This window comes from Actinia tenebrosa, unplaced genomic scaffold (assembly GCF_029948245.1).
Source record: "Actinia tenebrosa isolate PJP-AT-01 unplaced genomic scaffold, QUT_ActTen_1.0 PGA_scaffold1__47_contigs__length_23844297, whole genome shotgun sequence".
NCBI classification, from domain to species: domain Eukaryota; kingdom Metazoa; phylum Cnidaria; class Anthozoa; order Actiniaria; family Actiniidae; genus Actinia; species Actinia tenebrosa.
The window spans coordinates 18,266,303-18,290,131 of record NW_028292578.1 but is presented as its reverse complement, the minus strand read 5'-3'; the positions used below and the strand labels follow the sequence as shown (position 1 = coordinate 18,290,131).

The 23,829-nt window shown below is 36.8% G+C and overlaps 5 protein-coding genes across 6 annotated transcripts; 2 read left to right on the top strand and 3 right to left on the bottom strand.

Moving 5' to 3' along the window:
- The first annotated feature begins 11 nt into the window (after positions 1–11).
- On the top strand, positions 12–6,822 carry LOC116307226 (GPI-anchor transamidase component PIGS). Its single transcript, XM_031717384.2, has 17 exons — positions 12–51; positions 290–429; positions 832–940; positions 1,204–1,305; positions 1,879–2,028; positions 2,202–2,311; positions 2,404–2,443; positions 2,508–2,588; positions 2,984–3,042; positions 3,331–3,439; positions 3,560–3,649; positions 4,030–4,196; positions 4,761–4,817; positions 5,240–5,398; positions 5,758–5,830; positions 6,180–6,237; positions 6,350–6,822. The coding sequence occupies exons 1-17, from the start codon at positions 12–14 to the stop codon at positions 6,498–6,500; spliced, it is 1,695 nt and encodes a 564-aa protein (XP_031573244.2). The 3' UTR covers positions 6,501–6,822.
- A 133-nt stretch (positions 6,823–6,955) lies between these two features.
- On the bottom strand, positions 6,956–15,911 carry LOC116307225 (apoptosis-inducing factor 3). Of its 2 annotated transcripts, none has more exons than XM_031717382.2 (20): positions 15,815–15,911; positions 14,651–14,717; positions 14,291–14,510; positions 13,897–13,941; positions 13,706–13,796; positions 13,144–13,194; positions 12,846–12,907; positions 12,566–12,652; positions 12,244–12,335; positions 11,805–11,884; positions 11,013–11,063; positions 10,792–10,907; positions 10,145–10,216; positions 10,007–10,070; positions 9,831–9,907; positions 9,352–9,466; positions 8,613–8,711; positions 8,351–8,426; positions 8,156–8,260; positions 6,956–7,800 (listed from the first exon to the last, which is right to left on the bottom strand). In XM_031717382.2, the coding sequence occupies exons 2-20, from the start codon at positions 14,704–14,706 to the stop codon at positions 7,773–7,775; spliced, it is 1,587 nt and encodes a 528-aa protein (XP_031573242.2). In that variant the 5' UTR covers positions 14,707–14,717; positions 15,815–15,911; the 3' UTR covers positions 6,956–7,772. The 2 variants fall into 2 exon arrangements, with proteins under 2 accessions (XP_031573242.2, XP_031573241.2); XM_031717381.2 differs by lacking the exon at positions 15,815–15,911 and adding an exon at positions 15,537–15,786.
- Positions 15,912–16,751: 840 nt separating this feature from the next.
- Positions 16,752–18,822, bottom strand: LOC116307247 (cytochrome c oxidase subunit 6A, mitochondrial). Its single transcript, XM_031717411.2, has 3 exons — positions 18,665–18,822; positions 17,393–17,544; positions 16,752–16,950 (listed from the first exon to the last, which is right to left on the bottom strand). The coding sequence occupies exons 1-3, from the start codon at positions 18,768–18,770 to the stop codon at positions 16,852–16,854; spliced, it is 357 nt and encodes a 118-aa protein (XP_031573271.1). The 5' UTR covers positions 18,771–18,822; the 3' UTR covers positions 16,752–16,851.
- A 55-nt stretch (positions 18,823–18,877) lies between these two features.
- Positions 18,878–21,988, top strand: LOC116307248 (uncharacterized). Its single transcript, XM_089033083.1, has 3 exons — positions 18,878–19,472; positions 19,908–20,261; positions 20,581–21,988. Exons 1-3 carry the CDS (start codon positions 18,890–18,892, stop codon positions 21,516–21,518), a joined length of 1,875 nt encoding a protein of 624 aa, XP_088889209.1. The 5' UTR covers positions 18,878–18,889; the 3' UTR covers positions 21,519–21,988.
- On the bottom strand, positions 21,972–23,702 carry LOC116307246 (uncharacterized). The gene is made up of 3 exons (XM_031717410.2): positions 23,596–23,702; positions 22,843–23,189; positions 21,972–22,262 (listed from the first exon to the last, which is right to left on the bottom strand). The coding sequence occupies exons 1-3, from the start codon at positions 23,684–23,686 to the stop codon at positions 22,017–22,019; spliced, it is 684 nt and encodes a 227-aa protein (XP_031573270.2). The 5' UTR covers positions 23,687–23,702; the 3' UTR covers positions 21,972–22,016.
- Positions 23,703–23,829: the final 127 nt, after the last annotated feature.

Genomic DNA, 23,829 nt, shown 5'->3' with positions numbered 1-23,829 from the left:
GTGTTTTCAAAATGGCGGACGAAGAGAAGGAAAAAGTTTTAGAAAAGAAAGGTTTGTTTTCTCTTGGTATAATAAATTCAATTCTTTAAAACAGTATCATAACTAATTATTGCGTTCTAGTTTAACTTAACAAAATACTAATTACTTAAAATATTTCTGGAAAGTTAAAAAAATTGCCCATTTTTTACTGACCCACCCACGTATATAGCTTATCGTTTTAATAAAGTTTCTAATATGTTGGGGTAAAAAATACCGCTTTCATTTATTGTTACTGAAAACTTTTTCCTAGAAAAATGGACGCAGGCAGTATCATCTCTGATGATAGGATTCATCTTTATAATCATTGGTTTACCATTATGGTGGAATACTACAAAGGTGTACAGGGCATCTCTTCCTTACAAGGACATTGAAAAACTTACAGAACTAAAGGTGAATATGAACATATTTTACAAGGGCGTAGGGGGGCAACAAAGTGGCTGCTTTTTAGAATTTGATGTTCATTTTCATTTTTATTTACTAAAGTTTGCAAAATTAAAAAGTAATGCCACCCTCCCCCCCTCCCCCCCCCCCTCCCCCCACCTACCACCCCCCGTCCACCAACCTTTTTGTTATCGTTTTTTTGGTTCAGCCCCTCCCCCCCCTCCCCCCACCTACCACCCCCCGTCCACCAACCTTTTTGTTATCGTTTTTTTGGTTCAGTATTTCGGGGACTCAAACAAAATGGCAGAGTTTCGAATTCGGGCTCCCTCCTTAGAAAAATCCTGGCTATACCTCTGTCAGCGGTTATATTAGCTTGATATAAATGTTAATCGATTTATTATTGCTTTACAGCTAGATTACCTAGTGAACATCAAAATTCTAATACCAAAAGAGGAAAGTCTGTTGAACTTAAAGAGCTTTGATAATTCTCTGCGTGATCAACTAAACAGCTTGATAGCAGGTAAGAGGAATTAGAGGTATGTGGTAGGAGATGACTTCAAATCTACCTCTTTAGCATGTTTTCCCATTTCAGACCACATTTTATTTTCCTTAGAATAACTTTCTTTGTTTGAGTTGTATCCAATAGCATATTCATGTGTCTCCTTATGCACAACTGCGAAACAAAGAAATAATACTCTAAGGAAAGACAGGATGGTCTATTAAAAATGTTGTTTTGAGTGCTTTTATTCGTTAAGAAAACCACTAAGTATCTTTTTCTCTTAGAATTTGCTGTAAATCCAAAATTTGAAATCAACACAAGATTTCTCTCAGAAGCAGAGAACTCACTGTTAAAAGAGAAGAGTCAAAGAAATGCTGCTCTCAAAGGTAGATGAATGACAATAATCAGACAGGGCTTACATTGAATCCCTTACATTAATAGCTGGTCAGCCAAATTAGTCATAGGACTGTCAAACCTCATTTCTGGTGAATATATGACTGATAACGCAATGATTTGGCCGAGAAAATTCCATTCCGGATGATATTTTAAGCCCTGGAGGTATTAGAGGGTTAAAATGTTACAGAGGGGAAGCAAAGGTGGTGTAGTGGTGAGAAGAACAAGATTGACCATGGCAACTAAACCACAGGTCTTCCCATAATACATTATTTTGCTTCATCAATGATTTATCATGCTTTAATGCACAAATGTATTTTCATGAATCTTACTGCAATTCTCATAAACATGCAAACTCTGTGTCTCCAAGTTGCACACTGAAATTTGGTTTTTTGCTGCAGACAGTCAAAAATATGAAAGGTACTGACTGATTAAGTTTGATTGACGGCAGCGAAAAACCAAATTGCAGTAGCAGCTCACAGACACAGAGTTTGCATGTTTATGGAAATTTCAGTAAATTCAAACATTCAATTGTAATATTTTTCTTCTTAATATCATTGTTACAGATTTGGATTTTGCACTTCAAAAATTATGGTATGGTGAAAAATCTTCCAATGGAAACTACATATTCATATTTCTTCCATCTGGGATATTTGAACAAATGAAGACTACGCATATTGGGAAGTTTTTACACACTATTATCCCATATAAGAAAGGTATGGCTGTGAAATAATATAGGTACATCTGCCACAAATCATAATGTATTATTAATAAGTAATTAGTTAATTAACAATTTGCTAAACTTTGCAAGAGCATATGAACAACAACTTTTAAGACTGTTCAGAGATGAAGTTTGTTTAATTATGTATTTATTTATCTCATTTTGCAGAAATAGCTTCAGAACTGAAAAACATTGTCACAGTAATCAAAAATGTTTATATAAATGTTGAAACCATCAGTAGAGCTTTCAACACCGCTTCACAAAGGAATCTCAAGATGGTGAGAAGAATTTTAATTTTGTATATTGATCTTAGCTAACATTTTCAAATATCCTATTTTTCATAACTAAACTTTGTAAACTTTGTTAACAGAATAACATGGAAAATATTAGAGCACAGAAATCTGTTTCGGGTAAGGAAGAAGAAAAATGCATTTATGATAATTCAGAAACTGTTTAATAATTGTTTTTTTATAGGTTATCAAATCTCTTTTACGTTGCTGAACTCAGATCCAGATTCTGTTATTCCTTGGTGGAATATTGAAGAGGCTGTACAAAGTAAGCAACAAAAATGGATGGATTGATGGAGGGCTTGGTAGGTGGGTGGGTGGATGTGTGGGTGGGTGGATGGATGGATAGATGGGTTGGTGGATGGGTGGGTGGATGTGTGGGTGGGTGGATGGATGGATGAACAATTGAACTAATGAATAGATGAATAATAAATGAATGAAAGGACAGACGGAGGGAAGGAGGATAGATGGACAGATGGACAGACACATGGATGAATGAGTGAATGAATAAAGGAACAAATGAACTAACGAAAGAACAAATGGGTGAATAAATAAATGATGTATAGACAGATGAATGCATGCATGCATGGAGGAGGGACGGAGGCCTGCAGGAAGGGCTTGATGGTTAAATGAATGAATAACTTAGTCATATTTTAATGACAGAGTATCTGAATCCATTTCTGGCAAAGGTTCCGCACCTCAACACCAGTATAGATTCCCAGGTAACTAAAATAGAATGATGGTATTTCTATTAGGAGAGACATTTTCTTATTCCAGAGAAAATACCTGCATGATTCAAAACAAAAATAGACCTAATGCAACCATGACAATGTTTTATCTATAAACATGTAACATGATCATAGTCCTCATTCAGATCATTAGGTCAAATGACGACAGGCCAAAACTGAAGATCAAGTCAGAATTAAGTAAAGAGACCGTGTCTAAAGGGAATAAGATAATGATAATGTGTTGGTTTTAAAACTTTGATTGAATTTTCTAAACTTTTTCAGGTTCTTCATTACAGTACTGTGCAGCTAAACCCAACAAGGGATGGCCAAGCCTTTTATCTGGATTATAAAGATCTACCTCATCTTATCAACCCTATAGAGGCTAAACTTGGTAAGATTTCACAAGAATCTGCAAGGAAAATGCAGTCCTGTTTATTCTTGTAAATTCAAATCCTTGGAAAATGAATGTGAATATTCTTGACAGTTTACGTGTCTTATATATTTATTGCAGGTTCTTATGTGTCTCTCAATTCTAATCTTAACTTCATTGTGTACGTACCATCACAAGACCAGACACCACTCTACATAAGGAATAAAGATGGTAAGAGAACAGAAAGAAAGAATGATGAGATGGATGGATGGATGGATGGATAGATGGAGGGAGGGAGGGATGGACGGATGGATGGATGGATGGATGGATGGATGGAGGTCAGACAGACAGACAGGATGGATGAATGGATGGATGGAAGACAGACAGACAGGATGGATGGATGGATGAATGGATGGGTGGAAGACAGACAGACAGACAGGATGGATGGATGGATGGAAGACAGACAGACAGACAGACAACAGACAGACAGACAAAGAGGCAACCCAAAAGATGGACAGACAAGATAATAAATAGAAAACATGCTTCTACAAGTGTACCACCCAACTCAGCCATAACACTGATCACTGATTATAATTATTTCTGTTTTCCAGGTGATGTAGCTGAAAGCAATGCATTCTTAAGTCCTCAATGGGGAGGATTTGTGATATATAACATTAACAGAACAAACCTAGAAAATAATCATGTAGAACTAGAAATGAGGTCTGTAATGAGCACCTTTATCTCCCAGCTCAAGCTCCTCCTTGGTGGTCAACCAATAGTAAGTGTGATACTATAGAAATGAAGAAATACAAAATGCGTGTGCATGCTGTGCGCAGTTATGTATAAAGCACACAGGGGTTGGCAGAACAAGAGAGCAATCTCCAAGTGCTTTATAACTGCACACAGCACAGCAAGCAAGTTTTTTTATTTCTTTTATAAAATACAAATTACAAAAACCTTTATTTTGGATAGGAATGATGCAACCGAAGTGCGCCCTGTGTTGTGTCCTAAAGCACACGCTCTCAACTAATTAGAATGCAACATTTATAAACAGTTATTTTACTATAATAAATATAATAATGTAAAACACCATAGGGAGATGATTATGTGCATCTGCTTAAATAGACCTCTTTGGGCGTAATGTTTTCTCATTGCAGACCATGTGTCATTCCCTAGAGTAACTTTTCTTGGTTTAAAAGTGGTGCATGAGAAGACACATAAATATGGATTCGACTCCAACAAAGAATTTTGTTCTGAAGAGAATGACACATGGTCTGAAATGTCTATTTACAGCTTCCTCTTTTTGTTACTAATGCACTGGTCTTGTTCTATTTTCTTCCAGGACCAACCTCAACAAAGTATTCTTGGTGAATATTCCAGTACAGAAATAACAGAATGGGTAGGTTTGATAGTTTGTCTTTATTGAATGCATTCCAAGAATATCTTTAAAAGTTTTCAAAACAAAATGCCTTGGTGAATGACTGATTTCTACAGAAAATTGAAGGGATAGATTAATGATAGTTGTCTTCTAGGAATCCATCTATCCTTCCATTTGCCCAGTAATTCCATTATCCAATTTTCCATTCATCGACTCATCCTTCCATCTATATCTTTCAAGTGGCTCAGATAACTACATGAAATGGCGGTCACATCTCTCCTCTCTGGTGTAAAGAAACCCTAGCAGTGACTAGTGACCACCCTCAGTGTCTACAACTCATACTAACTGCCTCTTATGGATGTTAACGGGCATGAGTATACAAATAAAAAGGGTACGTTATAAGCCATATTTACAATTATTGTTTGATCAATTTTATCTTCTAGGAGGAACTTTCTCTTTGGAGGACGAAAACCATGGAATTTCTGTCCACATCCACCATCACCCTCACCTCTCTTGCTCGTCTTCTAGAGCAGATCAGTAACATGGTTATTGGTGATCAGATACAAAAACAGATTCAACAGGCCTTGCTGTCTATTGAAAAGGTGTGTCACCATGGTTACCTCATGTAACCAATCAGTTACCATAGAAACATGTTAGGTTTTCCTAGTAAAGTTTAAATAATATAAGAAATATTTTTCCATCCAAAAACATTAAGATTGGGAAATCTCAAATGGTTTCTTTATTTCTAAGATACAGGTATATTAACATTTGGATAATTCAAGCGACTTCTCCCATCCAAAAATGTTTTAAAATCTTTTGGTTCAAACAATAATTATTCTTTACAATGACAGTCGACAACTGTCCTACATTTACTAATAAAGCATCAGAACATGCTAACTATCAATAATCTATATTTAATAATAAAGTCCAACTCTAATCATACCTGTTGTATTATTTTTAGAGTAAAGATGCACTGGAGCAGGGTAGAGTAACAACAGCCTATTTAGAAGCAAAGACTGCTCTCACATCCTCTGGTAATTACAAAACATCTTGACAAATATATACTTAGGAAAATTTTTTGACAATGATGTTTTTCATAAGTTTAATGTATAATCTTTATCAACTGTCCAATGAGAAATTTGGGTCAAAGGAACTGGTTTTGAAAGCTCTACTCACTTCTATATTACTGACAACTTAAGGATATAAAGTCAAAATTAAATACTGGAAAAAGGTTTAAAACATTTAATGCGTAGGGAGAAATCTCCTTTTCATAAATTGGTAATTCAATACAAAATTATGAAAATAAGAATTCAGCAAGACTGAAGTACTCGACTAACCAAAGACTAACTTAAACATGCTTAAGATAAAGTTTATTCTTTTCAGAAAATGCCTTTTTTGACCCAAGCATACTAGCTTTGCTGTACTTTCCTGATGATCAAAAGTAAGTGGCAGCTTTTTATTCTTCCTTTCGTTCTTTCTTTCATTCATTTTTTCTTTTTTCCCAGTCTCCTTCCATTCATTCATTCATTCATTTCTTTGTTGTTTACTCATAGGTATGCCATCTACATCCCCTTGTTTCTACCCATCAGTATTCCCATTATTCTGTCGCTGTTTGAAGGAATCAAGTGGCTTAAAGGGAGTAAAGATAAAAGTAAAACAGATGAGAGAGAGAAAAAGCCCATAGAAGAAAAAAAGAATGACTGAATGGGACGTTTTTTGGACATTGCCCGCTGAGGATGCAAAAACGGGATAAAGAAAGAGGTCAGCTTTGACTTTAACCACAAGATGCTAAAGCATTACCAAAATGGGGGTTTACAAACTTGTCACTTATCTACATGTCCATCAAAATTAGATAAGGAAACATTTACTCCCAACTACCAAAATCTGGTAGTATTTCCTTCAAACAATGTGTTGGCATTCATTTGTTTACAAGAATCAGCAGCTCCTTGATAATCGACAGCAGTCTTATAAGCCTTTTTTTAATGGAGTTTTTAATTAAAAATAAAGTGACCATTTGATGGTACTTAATGCTTCTAACAGATTACAATGTCGAGAAAGAATTGTGTAAAACCTCTATGAGAAACATAAATAATATCAAGGAAAATTATAGTTTTTCTAAAGTTTCAGTTTTTGAAACAAAATCAAGAATAAAGAACATGTAAATGTCAAATAAACAAGAATTTTGTTTATCTACTTTATTTCAAGACTTTTTTTTAAATATATCTTATATTTCAAGTAGTATAATATTTCCCATATATATATATATATATCATCAGACTGCATTCCACATTTTCACATCAATATTAGGAGCAGGTGTAGCTCAGCTGGTTAGTGTGCGGCCTTCAGAGCTAGAGGTCTATAGTTCGATCCTCAGGAACTCCACGTCTGTTTCAACTTCTTTCTGTTCTGTGTAGCTTTAAATACCCGTAAAAAGGAGCACTGATAGTAAGAGGGGGTAGAGGGCACACCTTCAAGTGCATTTAACATGAGCCCTTGGCTGGGGAGAATTGGGCAACCACTCCCCCCGTTATCAAAGTAAAATAAATTACCTTTACCTTTTTTTACCTTTTTTAATACTTCGAATGCAGGGATTTGTAATTGTATAATATTTCCCATATATATATATATATATCATCAGACTGCATTCCGCATTTCACATCAACTAATACTTCGAATGCAGGGATTTGTACTTGTAATGAACCCTTCTTCAAAATTATCTTGGACACCAAGCTAACATGGAACTACAAAAGATATCAGACTTTTTCCTCAAAGGATTTGTGTCATTTCTTTTGTATTTTTATGTTAACAGAGCATTTAAGATTTCAAGGAGGGTTCATTGATGATGAGATTGCTGGAGTTTTCCAGATGGATAAAGAAAATGGAAGAAAGTTTTAAAATTTGAGGAGCAAAACAAACCCTGTTCCAGTGCTGGGTATAATTTTATCCAAAAATAGCTGTTTGTCCAATTATGTCAGTCTAATTCAGCCACTCATTTGGATTTGCCCTACAAATAAAATACATACATTTGATAAGATACACCTATATTTTTTTGCCAAAAACAAGAAAAGTAGATCAGGTCTATTTTAAGGTATTTTTGTGTAGAGTGCAAACAATTTATCTGTGAAACACTAATTACTAAATAGTACAAAATAGTGCTAATTAAACAATAGAAAACAATGGAATTTGCAATCAACTGTGCTATTTAGTATAACTAAAGTTTAACGGTTATATCCTTTGCACTCTATTCATTAGCGATGTATTCCATATACTGTAATGTAGAAAGTGGTCTTTATATAATATTAGATAAGGGTGACATCTAGTAATAAGGAATTCCTATTATCTCAATTCAATGGACCTACCTGATTTCTGAAGCCGATGGCATCTTTCCTTCAAATAAAAGATTGGCTGCCTTGGCACAAACAGGGTCGCGGCCCATTGTGGCCACTGCTAGTACTTTGTCTCCCCTGGAGTAAAAAGTTAAAAAATGAAGAAAATATAGCATACCTAACCAGAGTAGTAAAGATTAGACCAAAATAATTAAGAAGGACACTCACTTGACAAAATATGCAATAAATTTCATTTCATGGATGTTTCCGTCAATGATGACATCATCAAAGTGATGGGCGTGGCCTGTAAGTCAAAATTAACAAAATAATAAAACAAACGTTTCTGTTAAGAGTTTTTAAGAGTTTTTTACTAGTTTCAACAGGAAGTCACAAGGACTCACCTAAACCTACCAGGAAGCAAAATAGAACCTAGAGCTGGAGTAAATGATAAGTGCTTTCTTAAAATGGCTGAAACCACTGGACTACTTACCACAGTAGCGCACACTCTTTCCGCATTGAGTTGTCCAAAAAAATGGCACAGTGTTGAGTTCTTCATTCTTGCCCAACATGTTACGAGCAGCAGTCCGTCCTGTCAGGAGAATAAATACAATACTACAATACTACTTTGTCTTAGTCGTTGGTAATACTGAGTTTAGGTAAGAGTATATCAATATTGAGCCACAATGCGATAGCATGATCATGGTGTTCAAGAGCATTGTAGTAAACTTTGATATTATGAAAACGTTGATATTTAGAACGTGCATTTTTTGTATGTCTATGTTCACAGGGGCACTTTCTAGATCAATTTAGAATTTATAGAAGAGGGAGGAAACCCCAGAGAAAAACCCCCAAAGCACATGAGTGAACCAAAAATGAACACTACTTGTATAAGACATGTCCAAGGATCCAACCCATTCGCACTGATGAGAGGCAAGCCCTTTAAACCACCTGTGCTTCCCAAACTTGTATAATGTTAGACAGCTAGCACTATATAAGATTACTTCTTGGAAAACAACTGCTCTGCATCAGATTTTAGAGCAGGTATGATATGAGTGGGAAATGAATGGTACTTGGAGCACAGAGATAGAAACACTAAAATAGCTTCACTTCAGAGCATGCTTTTGTATAAACACCTGTAAGAATGTCTGTAAGGACACACCCTACACCCCATACAAAGTCAAGCCAAGGGAAGGACCATCTTATGGTCTATTCGTTTTCAATGACTTTACCATGTTTGTGTGAGATCTGCCAATGTCCTATAGTAACAGATTCCCAGTCCAGCATCTTGAGAGGGAAGTTAGCGATATCTCCTGCAGCGTACACATCGTCACAAGCCCGCAGGTACTGAACCAATTAAAAAAAAACATCAAAATAAAGAGTATAATTTTGAACAAAGAAATTTTGATTTGTGCATAACAACTTTACATCCTTGCCAGAATGGATCCTGATCAATCCCACCCATATTTTGTCATAGTGGCTATACTTTGAAGCGTTTCAGAATGAGTTTGCTGCACAGGGCACAAAACAAAGGACATTTCAAGGGCAGGGATGTAGCGGGGTCTCCATCATAGGGGGGCAATGTACCATTTTTCCGCCAATTAATCCGCAGGAATCCTGCAGGAAAGCAAACTTTTTCATGTTTCCCCTCCCTACGCTAGTGTTCAAGGGAGTCAACAAGACTGAATTGTCATGATATCAAAACACACACCTTATCAACAACAATACTTCCTTGGCTGTTCAGTGGTACACCACTGTCCTTCAGGAAACCCGTTGAAGGCTTGACCCCTGTAAAGAATGGAAGTTAGATCAGTTATGTGACTAAGCTAAGTGAGCAGTGTAAAATCTAGTATTACGACAAGGATGCATTATATAAAGCTTACTTACCAACTCCTTGGATGCAGATGTCTGCCTCGAGTTCTGTTCCATCAGTCAAAACTACTGCGCAGAGCTGCATGAGAGGATGAATATCGCATGCATGAGTCATGTGTTTTTGGTGTTGTATTCAAACAGATTTTGCCTTACCTTTCCGCCTTGACCTTTGAACTCTTTCGCAGTTTGACCAGAAATAAACTTTACTCCTTTACTTTCATGTAACTAAAAATTTTTTTTAGATAAACAACATGTACTTTTCTACACAGCCGTATAACATGTATGCACTTAAAGTTCCCTAGTATGGCAAGGAAGATGCTTTGCGCAGTGACCTCCGTTCCACACGATCATGTTTTTTCGGTTTTCGTACCAAAAACGCATCAAAATTTTTTCCATCCATAAGACCATTAATCTTGAAGTCTCCCAAACCAATAGCGCAACAATGAATTGGTTTACCATGACACCTGTATTTATGGAGGTCTCTTTTTTTCGCTAGCGTTCTTCTTCTTCACGTCTTCGTGAACGAATTGGAAAGCTTCATTTCTGCTTGGAGAGCCCAAGACAGATAGAGAAGTGTGTGTTTTTGCACTAAAACCTCTTTGATGTGTATGAGCGGCAAACATACACTTACAAGTATGTACACGGTACAACATGCCGTTACACAACGCGCAGTTACGCGCAGGGTTTAAGATTCTCTATGACTAGTCGTGTCGTTTGCTACTCATACGGAAACAACTCTAACATGAATAGAAACACACCACTCAAGCAATGGATGAATGAATGGGTGGCAGATGACTGACCTTCTTTAAAAGTCCACCAATTTCTTTCCCAAGGACATTTGCAAAGGGAATCTCAGCTCTTCCCACTACTGTTACGGAGCTGGCCTTTCCTGATAAGAAGGCTGCTAATTCCATTCCTAGTTCGAGAACACCATGTTAATTTGAAGTACAAAAAAATTGACACAAAAGCTTAACACACCATTCAGTTACAATTTCAATTTCTTTCTTTATATTTGACTTACCAATGAAGGATGATCCGATCACCACAGCCTTTTTTCCAGGTGCAATTTCAGCTATCAAGAACACAAAATGAACATTTAGATACAGTTTGAAAAAAACCCAGTAATCAATAACAAGTCAGAAATGTCAGAGTAGACATGCCTGGCTGTGGAGTAAGGTCATGGTGCACAAGGTACGCAATTGACAATTGTGAGAATACGAGAGAAGTGTTAGGAGAAGCATGATGGATAGCGAACACTTCTCGAGTGTTCTGCCAATCCCCAAGCGTTTTATAACTGCACACAGCACAGCAAGCAAGTTGTTATTTCTTTTAAAAAAATACAAATTACGATAACCATAGGGATGACGCACTGAAAGTGAGCGCTCATGCTGTGTGCTCTAATATAGTACACGCTTCTAACCAATCAGAACGCAAGATTCATAATAGTTATTTTATAAGTCGTCTTAGAGTAGTTTTTATATCACTGTGAAAACGTTGGTGCCGTATGTGTGCCTTGCCGGGACCGCCTTGATGTTTTCTAGAATTTTTGATTGGGGGATCGCACAATGTTATTGGTCTGGAAGTTCCGTGACATTGGCATGACCGTGTCTGCGCTGTATTCATGTCGTTTTTGGGGCACTTGATTGGATAAGGAGTAAGTTCTCGTGCAATGTGATTGGGCTGGCTTATTCCTTGCCGTGTCACGAGCGTGTTTGCAATTCGCGCCTTTCACAGTGGTACGAAAACCGTTGCCACAGTCAAGGTATTTTTCCCATCCAAATGAAAACTTTCTTCATATCTTATCAATATTTACCAATTTTATTAGCATCTTCTGGGCTTCTCAGCAGTAAAATGTTCTTCAGATTGCTGCCGGGTACGTCTAATGATCTTGGTCTGAAACAAATTGGAAATAGTCATAGGTTTTGCTTATATCCAATAGAGCATGTGCATGTTACGTCATAACCCCCATGCATCTTGGTTGACAATAACAAAGCATTCCTCATTCCTTCTCTTTTTAGATCAACCAAAATGGCAGTGGTTTCACTGTTATTCATATATCAAGGGATTTTGGGTAGCATGGTTGCACACACCTTCCCGTCAACTTTTAGACATCTTATACATGCCTGTCTGCTATATTAGTCCAGGCCAATTCCCCCCTCCACCAACCCCCTGAAAATCGTGGGATTGGAGCTAAAAAAAGCCCTACCTCTATGGTCCCTGATTAGGTTGATTGACAATGATATTATACTCACTGTCCACCAGTAGCAATAAGAATGCTGTCATATTCCAAGGTTTTGCCATCACTTAATTGGACAGTCTTCTTTGTTGTGTCGAGAGAAAGAGCCTTTTGTGAAAACAGCAAAAAAGGACATAATCAATTGGGCTAGAGATGGTTACTGTTAGAACGTAGATCAAGTCATACACTGCTCTCCCACACCCATAATGCATTTCATTTTGGCTTATTTGATTCAACTTTGAGGGGCACTTTACATAAACACAATAGTTTCATGTGCAGCCAAGGATAAAACTTATCATTAAGTTGTCATATTTAGTATAGTATTAGTATCCACTTACCTCTTTTCCACACCAGAACTGTATGTTATGCTCGACCATATATTCATTTGATCTCAGCTTCATATCCCCAGCAGCAATGGCAAGTTTCTAAAAAGTAAAGAGTGCATTTTACAATAATTTTTTATCAGTCTGGTATCCTAAAAATCGTGCATTCTGATAATGTGGGTGTGCAAGCAATAAGTATGTTCTATCTCTGTCTGAAGTCTGTTATCCTGTTGTAAGGCTTGCGTCATCCACGTGCGCATGGGAACAGAAGTTCTTACCAGTTGTTCAAATTTACCTTACTTAACAAAGGTCTGTCGTAAGGAAGGTGAGCCTCTTTGGTTACCATGACAATTTGCCCTGGAAAAGAATATAAGGAATAACCTTACAGAACGTAGATATTTTCTGCAATTTTTTATCTAGTTTAATTAGTACATGCAGTATCAAATTAGTACAAAGAAGATTCTTGCAGATCCTATCTTAGTACAATAATAGTAATATTTGCAATTAATGCAATATGACAGAAACCTTTTTTAACACCTTGGACTATCATTCACATTATCTTTATTAAATAAAAAACATGCTTATTTATAGACCTGTAAATCCTTCCTCTCTTAACGTTTCCGCTGCTTTCATTGCAGATCCACCTAAAATGAGTGGACAAGTAAGGTTGATAAGAATTGACAACTTACAAAGTAATCAGAATAAAAAGTTGGACTTTTGACAGGGACCACAGAGATGCATGAATGGCTATAATGATCTTGCACACCTTTACCTAATGTCTAGCTACTAAATTTTCAAGGCTCCCCCCCTTCCATTGTAGAATGAAAGAGATGGATGAAATGAAATGGACAAACAGATGGGTGGATGGTTGGGTTAGGTGGGCTGAAGGAAGATGGATTGATGGATAGTTGAATGAAGTGGACGGATGGATGGATGGATGGATGGATGGATGGGTGGGTGTGGGTGGGTGGGTGGGTGGATGGATGGATGGATGGATGGACTGATGGATGGATGGATAGATGGATGGATAAATGGAAAGATGGATGGATGGACGGACGGATGGACGGACAGACAGATGGATTGATGGACGGATGGATGGACGGTTGGCAGACTACAAAAGACAGGCAGACAGATTGCAAACATATATATACATACCTCCTCCAATTATTACAAATCGTCTTTTATCTGGAGAACCAGGGCTTGTCTTGGAAGAGGCGGCTTTGACTCTCTTATGAGACTTAAATTGCTAAGATTTAAACAAAATTATATTATTATGTAAACCATCATAAGGCAGGAAATGGAAGCATTGTTCCATGATCAATGATTAATTACTACAAATCTATTACCTCAGGATGTGCTTTCACAATGACTTGGTTCCCTGATACGACAACCTATAAAAAACATCACATTTAAATATCATTACAAATGGGGTAAAAACATAAGCAAATATTTAATTTCTTCCTATTATTATTGAAATTTCATTTCCTCAAATTTTCGACACACTTTTATGTTTGTCTCAAATCCTTTTCATCTTATTTGCACCGATCTTCATTCTACTTTTATTGTATTTATTATTTTCTATTATTACGTCATTTTATTTATTATTTCAATCCCATTTCACTTTTTTCATTTTTATTTGTCTCCTTTTCATCTCCTTTCATCTTCATTCCACTTTAATCTCATGTTTATTTTTCATCTCATTTTCATATCTTCTTTTAATTGTATTATAAGATACTATACCTCAAATTTTGGAATGCTGTCCAGTCCAGGAAAATCTTCGATATCACCTGTCTTGATGTTAAAACAAGCACCATGCCAGGGACATCTTACCCTTCCATTACATAATGCTCCACTAGCTAAGGGTGCACCATAGTGAGTGCACTTATGCCCGACGGCATAATACTGCCCATATTCTCTAACCAGGAGAGCTTTTCCTTCACCAACGTCCACAGTCTTCATTCTAAATAGAATTTTTTTTAAATTTCTTTATTGAAATTTCACTGTATTTTTTAATTTCTGATATAAATGAATTCATGTTTCGTAGCTTATTTTTCTCAAGAATAAAATTTAATTGTTTTTATTGCTTTTTGATCAACTTACTCTCCATCTTTTAAGTCATCAACATTTGCAACAACTGCTTCAATCATTGAAGTCATAATTGTATCGGCTAAAAGACAAAAAGAAAATAATTATCGTACATGAAATTCAACCTTATCTATTAATTCTATTTAATTAGTTTTATTCATTTTTAGTTTAATAGCGTTAGCCAAAACATGGATAATATTTCAAGCTACTATTATATCCATTGGTATAAAAACCGCGCCTTTTATAAATAAACCTTTCAATTCGGATAATTTTAAATGCAAATTTGAAGCGAAAAATATTTTTTTAGAGACAAGGAAACGCAAAGTATCTTAAAATATAAAAACACAAATGGAAAGTCCATTTATAGTATTTGCGATCCCAAAACTGCTGGTGTTATGCTGTCAACTCCGGCATCTGTTCATGTATCTCAGGTTTCTGTGGGTTTAAAATACGCACACATGACAACAGAAATATGGTTAACTTAGCTATTAACCGACCACCGCAGTGTTAAAAACAAATAATACAACTGTACCAAAATTATATAATCAAAAATTAATCTAGAACACGATTAGGGAAGATTTTTCTAATGAAAAATATGACTACAATTTTTAAAATGCGAGTTAAATATTGTTTTTATGTGCAATGTCCAAGCTGTGATCGTTACATACGTACAAGACTCGAATCCCATACTATTATTGAAAACTTTGTAAATATTTAACAGCAGGTTAAAGGCCATAAAGCAAAGACTGTAATGATATATTGTTAAGCTGAATATTGAGCGGGAAAGTTGAAGTAGAAATTCAGAAATCTTAACATACTTTATCTCTTTCTTATTAGCAAGTTTACAGCTTTCATCAAACTAGTCGAGCCTAACGTCTCGTAAAACTCCACCTTAACTGACCTTCTGATATTGAGCTGTGCAAAGTTCCCGTGGTGGAAAAGCTAGCAAGTGAAAACTCGTAACTTGTACGGCGCTTTACAGATACAGGAACACCCATAATAAGAGGTTTTTGAGTGTTTACAAGCAGCCCACTAAGTGAGGCTGCACAGTGCCAGACCCTGTGCATATTACGTAAGGAAATCATAGCAAGCTGCACGATAATTTAGACTATTAGCAGGTTAGCCTGATCATCAATGCAAATTTCTGCAAGGATTATTATAAAACGTTTACTAGTTTACCTGAAATATTGGTTTTCAGTTTGGAAATGCCTGAAGACCGATTATATATACTCGTTCAGATCGTCACGCCACGGTTGACATAGGGAGCCCAAATATTCAAATTAGAAAGTTCGCATAATTAACAGCTGTCAGGAAATATTCATCATTATAACAGTTAGGTGATTATGATAATTTAAATTATCTTGTGATTTTTTTTCATGATTTACTTAATTGATGTTAAAAAAACATCAAGAAACGATATTATGGTCGATGTGGTTTTCAACCATTCCCAAGAGAATTAAATAACAAGACATGGCAGATATAACAAAAAAATTGACAGTCCTTTTGTTAAGTTCCTCCAACATGGCCCCTGTGAAAACCATCAATACTTTATATGCAAGGTATATATATATATAATGAAGGGGGTGACAAAACACTAATCCAATCTGTGGGACAAAACAATATAGTCCATTTCTCTAAAGGATATTAATATTTTTCATTGTTTTGATCCCCAGGTAGGAATTAAGTGCAATAAATCTATCGACCCATTTGGTCTATACTCCAAATGTTAAATAACTGATAATAAAAACAAATCAGATACCAATAGATGATTTCCTAGATGCGCAAGCGCTTTCATAAACATCACAACCGCAGACATGAAATTGAGGCATTTTCAGGCAAAGTTCATAGGAAACCTTTGGAAACAATAAAGTTAAAGGCGATTTCTGAGTCTTAAAGAAAAAAATTTGTCTGAAGAAGTGAGCTTTTCCCTCAAAACAACGTTATAATCCTGCCTGTGAACTAAAAAATACTTCATTGGGAAATCATCTATTGATACACACTTTATCAAAATTCATATTATGTATCACACAGAAATTATCCTTTTGTTGTCAACACTTGTACATCAACACAAGCAAAAATTAAATAATGTATTTATTGTATCAAGAAGATAATCCAATGTGCATAAAGAGATTTATTTCATGTTTAATCCACACACAGAAATTTAACAAATGTTTTTAAAGCATTACGATAGAATGCAGCTTGACAAGGCAGAAAACCTAATGTTCATGATCATCTCCATCAGAGTAGCCCTCTGGAAGAGCATTGGCATGATCATTGTGAAAGAGGGAATGGTTGCCATCTCCCCATGGAAAAGTCTGCAAAATAAAGAGATAATAAAAGAGAGGGATGTGAATTCAGCTTTCTTTTTCCTTCAGATATTATCTATAAAATTAAGCTGCAAGATTAATAGACCTCTTTAGCTTGGGTGTAATGTTTTTTCATTTCACACCACCTGCCATTACCTAGAGTATCATTATTCTTTGTTTGATGATTGTGCACAAGAAGACAAACCTTACTTCTGATCTTTAGATAGCTATAAATGGCTGTTGGGTGTGATGTGTTCTCATTTCATACCACTTGCCATTACCTAGAGTATCATTTCTTTGTTTAATGATTGTGCATGAGAAGACAAACCTTATTTCTGATCTTTAGATAGCTATTAATGGCTATTGGGTGTGATGTTTTCTCATTTCATACCACCTGCCATTCCCTAGAGTATCATTTCTTTGTTTAATGATTGTGCATGAGAAGACAAACCTTATTTCTGATCCTTAGATGACTATAGGGAACAAACTCAGGCCTTGGATGTGTGTGATGTTCAACCTCACATACATATGCATTATATGTGCACAGTATGAGGGCAGGCACTGCTACTATTCCAGAAATCAATTTCCATGTCTTCATGGTACCTAAACCAATAAAAATACATCATTAGCAATTATTCACCGAAGGTGAAGTGAATATCGGGGGAATATTTACCAAGACACGACCAACTTGTGTACAGAGTAACTTATTTCTATATACAACAATTCAATAAAAACAAACAAACAGAAACTTTTAGCAAAACTTTTAGGCCATACTTCCTTGCTTTTTTAGTATTGATAGGAATGGCATTTACTTTCATTTTTTCAATTTCCTGCAAAACCATTGCCGGCAGATGCCATTTTGTTGCCGATTCAATATTCCGAGATTCAGAGGTGAATATCGTACAATATTCACCTCCAATTAACCAATGAGTGTGGGCGTTCTTAGGAAGTACACAAGTTAGTATATACTAATTTTTCATATTCTTGGAGTGCAAGCATATAACTCAAAAATGCTAAAGATATAAATAACAATGAAACAGCTGTCATATTATTATATTATTAGTTAATCTAACAAGAGAAGCTAATAAAAAATGTTTTGTTATCATCAACTAACATGGCGGCTATGATGTAACATACACCCCAAGAATTGGAGAGAATTGGCAGAGGGCTCTTACATTTGGGGGGGGAGGGTGGGTAATTAAGTCCAAAAATCATTAGTACGATAAGGAAGATCAATTTTGCTTTCTAACATGAGCTAAAGATGTATATGGTGGTGATGCACCTGTCTTCCGTGATTGTGCTTGCTTCTTTGAGGGGAGGGGCAGCGCTGCCAATTCTTCCGAATTATCTGGGTCTCAAGATGTTGGACCTCAGGAAGGGAGGGGGTGAAGGGAGTCTTTGAAAGTGAAAAAACCTGGATCCTTTATGGATCCACTTGTGCTCATAGACAGCCATCCGGTGGCGTTGTCACGGCCCTTTTGTATCCATTTCTAGAATTGAATGCTTCAGGGGTTGGCGATATACAAACGTTACGTTGTTAACAATGTATACTCTATAGATAGCGCTAAATAGTAAGCATCCTAAAGAAATAGCATAACATCACGACTGACATCACCTTATATGCAGAGTATTTAGAGTAAACTGGCTGTTTGTTGCTGTTATTTCTCTACGTTTTACGCTAAAACAAAGAAATAAAAGTGAAAAGAAACCCAACAGAACAAACCTGTAGCATGTTTTTCTTCAGCTAGAAGTTCTTCTTTTAGATTAGCCCTCACTGCTGAGGTATTAAAACCTCTTCTCGTCAACACACGAACAAAACGGAACGCCATCTTGAAACCCTTTCCAAGGAAGTATTATGGGCTACAACTTGACCTGATATAAACTTGATCGTGGTTGGTTAAGAACCAACCAATCAAAAGTGCTTTCTCATGCTTATCCAAGATGGCGGATGACACGTAAGAATGTTTGTGAATCATCTCTCTTTGATTCTCTCTTTACATTGATTTTTGGGACTTATAAAATCATAATTCGAGCTTCTGGTATGGATTACTTCGAAGAGCAAAGGGAAGAGATTGAGTCTTTAAAAGCGATATTTCCAGATGAATTTGCGGAGCTGAACACTTGTCCTCCAAGTTTTATGATTCGCCTTGATGAACTGGACCTTCCTTCCGGTTGTGTTCAGTTGAAAATAACTTTTCCCGATAAATATCCCGAAGAAGTTCCTTTTATTGAGATACCAAATCGCTCTAATGTACTCCCAACGGAAATTGTTGGTGAACTTCTAAGGCATCTTCAAGAATGTACTCAAGAATATATTGGAATGGCTATGGTATTCACATTGGTCAACGAGGCCAAAGAATGGATCAATCAAAACAAGAATAAAATCATAGATATTAAAAATCAGTCAACGAAAACAGATTTGGTTGAAGCTGAGGCATCATCAGATGAAGAAGAGCTTGCAGACTCAAGGAATATCAGTTATACAGATAGTAAAACTGGAGGCCGATGGGATTATGTCATTGGGCTCATTGGTATGATTTTCTGACTTGGAGTGCAACCACATCACTCAAAATCACTTGAGATATAATTAAACAAAAAAGAACAGCCCCCATGTTGGTTGATCCAACAAGAGATGCTAATGAGGGATGCTTGCTATCGTCAACCAACATGGCAATGATCTTATGTCATATATAACCAAGGGCAGATCCAGGGTTTTTTTGAAGGGGGGTCTCAGGAGTAAATTTTGTGGGCAAAGGAATCCCAGTCGCATTTTTACCACAGGAAGCCCATTTGACCTCAGGAATGACAGGGGGGTCGCGACCCCCCCGACCCTCCCCCTGGATCCGCCCTTGATAACATGCATCCCAAGAATATAGCTTGTCTAAGTGGCAATAGACCACTTGGTCTAAATATTGAAAGAAAAAAACATGCCCAAGCTAAACTCAAATATTTGATACTTTTTTCAGGAAAGCCATCTGCTGGAAAGTCTACTTTCTTTAATGCAGCAACGCAACAAAACTCTGCTAAGATTGCTGCCCATCCTTTCACAACAATAGAGCCAAACATTGAAAAAGGGTTCTATTCTATACCTTGCCCATGCTCTTCTTTTACCAACAAGTGCCAAGCAGCATTTGGACATGATGCAGCTGGTAATCGTTATGTACCAGTTCTGCTAAAAGATGTAGCTGGGCTGGTTCCGGGTGCATGTGAGGGGAGAGGCAAAGGAAATAAGTTCTTGAATGATCTTCTGGATGCCGATGTACTCATACATGTAATTGATGTGTCAGGAGAGACAGATGAAAATGGAAAAGAGACCACAGGTACATGTTGATGATCAGAAAGTGAAGGGTGTAGGACACTGCAATTGTTGCAATGCTTGACTAAACCACTGGCCATCCCTTCTGTGCCTCCCACTAGCCTGCTAATCTATTCACCAAACCAGGGTAACCAAGCCACTGGTCATCTCCTCTGCTGTTTATGACCAAACTCTAACCATGTCACCATGGCAACCAAGTCACATGTCATCCCCCAACACCTCCCCTGCTCCCTAACCATGATACTATGACAACCAAGCAACATCCTCCTGTCACTTCCCTTTTATTCTATGACCATACCTGACATTAAAATTATTTTATCTAGGTTATGACCCAACTCTAGATGTAGAATGGCTTTACCAAGAGTTACATCAGTGGATTTTCTCCAATATAATCAGCAAGTGGGACATGATCTGCAAGAAGCCAACCAAGCTTTTTAACATGTTCACTGGCTACCATGCCTCAAAACATCTCATAAAGGGTCTTTTTACCTCTCAAGGGATAACAGAGAAGAAAATGAAATCATTTTTCTCTCTAAACCAGAAAGATTCTGAAAAGTTGGTCCACAACTTAGTTAGTGAATTTCTCAAAGTGAGGTTCCCAATTCTGTTGGCGTTAAATAAAATAGACCGTCCTGATTCACAGAAAAATATTGAGACATTTCAGGAGAAGTTCAAGGACATGGCCATGGTCCCTGTAAGTGCAAAAAGTGAATGCTTTTTGCAGAAACTTAAAAAAAATGGATTAATTGAATACCATGGTGGGGGCTCAAAATTTTCAGCTTGGAATGGAGTTGATAAACCTAAAGAGATTAAGCATTCAGTACTTGATATTTCTGAAGTGACACTACATACTGAGTTAGAGACTGCACAAGGAATAATGAAAGCAGTATTAGAGCCATTCGGAAGCACTGGAGTTCTTAAAGCAGTTTCCACAGCAGTTCTTTTAAGGCCACCCAACTTTGCATTTCCAGTGCAGTCACTAGACTCCTTGGAATCAATCAGTAGTCAACCCAGCAAACACCTCTCAGTCCTTAGAGACTGTGTTGTATTGAAAAAGAACACTACAGTTGGTAAACTGTTTAATGTACTTTGTCATCCTCCAGCTTGTTTACTTGCTGGAGAATATGTCAGAGCAGAGTGTCTCGATAATACTGGCAAGAAGAGAGTGATGCATAAGGATGAAATGATTGACGAGTCAAACCAAATTGTCAAGATAATGAGTACCAAGAAAGCTTCAAAACCAAACAAGTCAAGAAGCTGATATTGACATTATATACCAAATAAAAAAATTCAGAATTATTATTCAAACTAAAATTAATTATTGTAATGGGAAATATGGTATCAAGCCACTTTCATGAAATACTACTCTTCCCAGTAGACCGTTACACCTTACATTTTTCAACCTATCCAGAGGAGCTTTTAAACCCTCCAGCAGCTGGAAAAAAGTGATCGCGTGATCGCATTTTGTGTACCATGTGATGAGCTTTTGGATGTACCATGTGATCAAAATTGGTTTACGCCAACAAATTTTGATCACGTGGTACATCCAAAAGCTCATCACATGGTACACAAAATGAGATCATGCTATCAATTTTTATCAACAATTTTTGAAAACGTGGGGGGTGTAATGGTCTACTGGGAAGAGTAGTATGCGAGTTATTTTTCATTAATTCTTTTTGAGCAGTGGTATTATATACGAATATCAATAAATAAAAAAGAAGCCATTGATAAGTACTTTGTTTGTTAACAACCTGGCACATCACTTTTTTAAGCTGAAAAATTCATCCTCAGTGTAGAAAATCAGTCCACAATTTTCAGCAAATTTTTTGTCTGCATCACTATGGTCCTTCTTCCTTCCTGCTGCATCTCCAACAAAGAAACTGAGATCTTTATCAATATCTTTTCCTCCATTCATTTCTGTACTCATGAAGTTCCACATCCCTGGGTTGGGTTTGTAATAATTATCCTTTTGAGTAGAGACAAATATCTGAAATGGTAAACCAGCCTAGAAAACCGAATATGAAGTGGTTACAATATCTTTCAAGGTAGAGGGACTCTAGTAGTGGATCTCTTGACTTACACCTATGATAGCCAAGTTATTTGGCAAGGAGAGTTTGGAAAGGGGAGGATGGAGGTGCTCTCCTATATTCCTCTATCCTTCTCATGGTGCTGCAGTAGTTTTAAACTGAGGAGGAGATAGGGATAAATAAATTCCATAGAGTGGCTTTTCATCCACTGAAATTCCAATTGGAATTTTAAGTTGATTCTGGACGAGGGAGGAAAACCGGAGAACCCAGAAAACCCTCGAAGCACAGGAGAGAACAACAAACGACTCTACTCACATACGACACCAAGTCTGCCGGAACTAGGACCCAGGTCATAAGCTAAAAAAGGTTTTATATGAGTCGGACATGGCTTACCATTCATTGTCTCCAAGTAATTCTCACCAATCACACAAGACATAGTGTATAGTGAGGGTAAGACTTGATACAGCAACAGATTTGTGATATCAATTTTCACTCATACGAAAAACCACTTTAATACTGGCAGTGTGTTTAACTTGCTTAACATGTAGGTAGTATTACCTTTTTTGCAAAACCCAAAAGTCTTCCTTTTTTCTCTGCAATAATCTTTTCTCTTGCAGTCTTTGCTCTACCAATCCCAGCTTGATTGGTGAATATCACAAGCTTAAAACCATCTTTGTGTAATGTTGATAATTTTTCCAAACAGTTTGGATACAAGATTGACCAAGCATCTACACCGTGTTTATACAAGGATGTTTTTACCAATGTGTTATCAAAGTCAAATGCTGCGATCTTGTCTGATGGTTTGACATCATCGTCATAATATAACAGTGTTTTGTTCCATTTCCATTTTGATAATGATTTGGGTGTTGACACTTGTTTTGAGTCTTTGTTTGACTTGGTATGCTCTGGGGGGAAAACAACATATAACTGGGGCAGATTTTGAGTTAGGGGGTTGAACTGCTAATATAAAACTTTGACTGTTCATTTTGTATATACAGTACTACTAACCCAAAAAGGACCGAAGCTAGATAAGCTAACCAAATAAAAAGACCAACAGAGATTAGCAATCAAAAACACCCAAATAAAGTGATCTACTTAGAGGGTTAATACTTTTTATTTGGGGGGGGGGGGGGGTGTGAAACAATCAAGATGACCTAATTAGGGGGTTCACAGTCGTATTTAGGGGATTCACAGTCGTATTTAGGGAGTATAGGTCTTGGAATGAACTCCCTGAAGCTTCCCCTCTCACCTGTATCGAATCCCCTCATGCTGATGAGGACAATACTGTAAAAGTGATTGTGCCTAGCTCACCTGATGTAGGAGCCGTAAAAAATCTTTTAATGGTCCTTGCTGGTTCATCGTAATTCTCAGAACCCTCGATTTCCCCTCTTTTTCTTTTCATATTTTCAAACCTTCCGCGCGACTTTCAAAGAATTTTTACATATTTCTCCAGTCCAGCTCTACTGTTTACACCAAAGGCAGCCCAACCCAAGCCCTTCGTGTTGCACAGGAATTTTTGTAGCACAGTACCATTTTCGTTCGAAA

What these genes read in the sequence shown, in the direction of transcription:
- LOC116307226 (XM_031717384.2), top strand. Translation starts at nt 12, where the DNA reads ATGGCGGACGAAGAGAAGGAAAAAGTTTTAGAAAAGAAAG. An exon ending in AAAAGTTTTAGAAAAGAAAG is followed by an intron (nt 52 to 289) that starts GTTTGTTTTCTC and finishes ACTTTTTCCTAG; the next exon opens with AAAAATGGACGCAGGCAGTA. An exon ending in ACTAAACAGCTTGATAGCAG is followed by an intron (nt 941 to 1,203) that starts GTAAGAGGAATT and finishes TTTTTCTCTTAG; the next exon opens with AATTTGCTGTAAATCCAAAA.
- LOC116307225 (XM_031717381.2), bottom strand. Translation starts at nt 15,720, where the DNA reads ATGATTTCCTTACGTAATATGCACAGGGTCTGGCACTGTGCAGCCTCA. An exon ending in AGTTCTGGTGTGGAAAAGAG is followed by an intron (nt 12,336 to 12,565) that starts GTAAGTGGATAC and finishes TTTTCACAAAAG; the next exon opens with GCTCTTTCTCTCGACACAAC. An exon ending in GCAGATCTCACACAAACATG is followed by an intron (nt 8,712 to 9,351) that starts GTAAAGTCATTG and finishes TTCTCCTGACAG; the next exon opens with GACGGACTGCTGCTCGTAAC.
- LOC116307248 (XM_089033083.1), top strand. Translation starts at nt 18,890, where the DNA reads ATGACACGTAAGAATGTTTGTGAATCATCTCTCTTTGATTCTCTCTTT. An exon ending in TTATGTCATTGGGCTCATTG is followed by an intron (nt 19,473 to 19,907) that starts GTATGATTTTCT and finishes TACTTTTTTCAG; the next exon opens with GAAAGCCATCTGCTGGAAAG. An exon ending in AAATGGAAAAGAGACCACAG is followed by an intron (nt 20,262 to 20,580) that starts GTACATGTTGAT and finishes TATTTTATCTAG; the next exon opens with GTTATGACCCAACTCTAGAT.
- LOC116307246 (XM_031717410.2), bottom strand. Translation starts at nt 23,686, where the DNA reads ATGAAAAGAAAAAGAGGGGAAATCGAGGGTTCTGAGAATTACGATGAA. An exon ending in TTTTACGGCTCCTACATCAG is followed by an intron (nt 23,190 to 23,595) that starts GTGAGCTAGGCA and finishes TTTTCCCCCCAG; the next exon opens with AGCATACCAAGTCAAACAAA. An exon ending in TTTTGGGTTTTGCAAAAAAG is followed by an intron (nt 22,263 to 22,842) that starts GTAATACTACCT and finishes TCGGTTTTCTAG; the next exon opens with GCTGGTTTACCATTTCAGAT.
- LOC116307247 (XM_031717411.2), bottom strand. Translation starts at nt 18,770, where the DNA reads ATGGCGTTCCGTTTTGTTCGTGTGTTGACGAGAAGAGGTTTTAATACC. An exon ending in TGAAGAAAAACATGCTACAG is followed by an intron (nt 17,545 to 18,664) that starts GTTTGTTCTGTT and finishes TTATTGGTTTAG; the next exon opens with GTACCATGAAGACATGGAAA. An exon ending in ATCTAAGGATCAGAAATAAG is followed by an intron (nt 16,951 to 17,392) that starts GTTTGTCTTCTC and finishes TTTATTTTGCAG; the next exon opens with ACTTTTCCATGGGGAGATGG.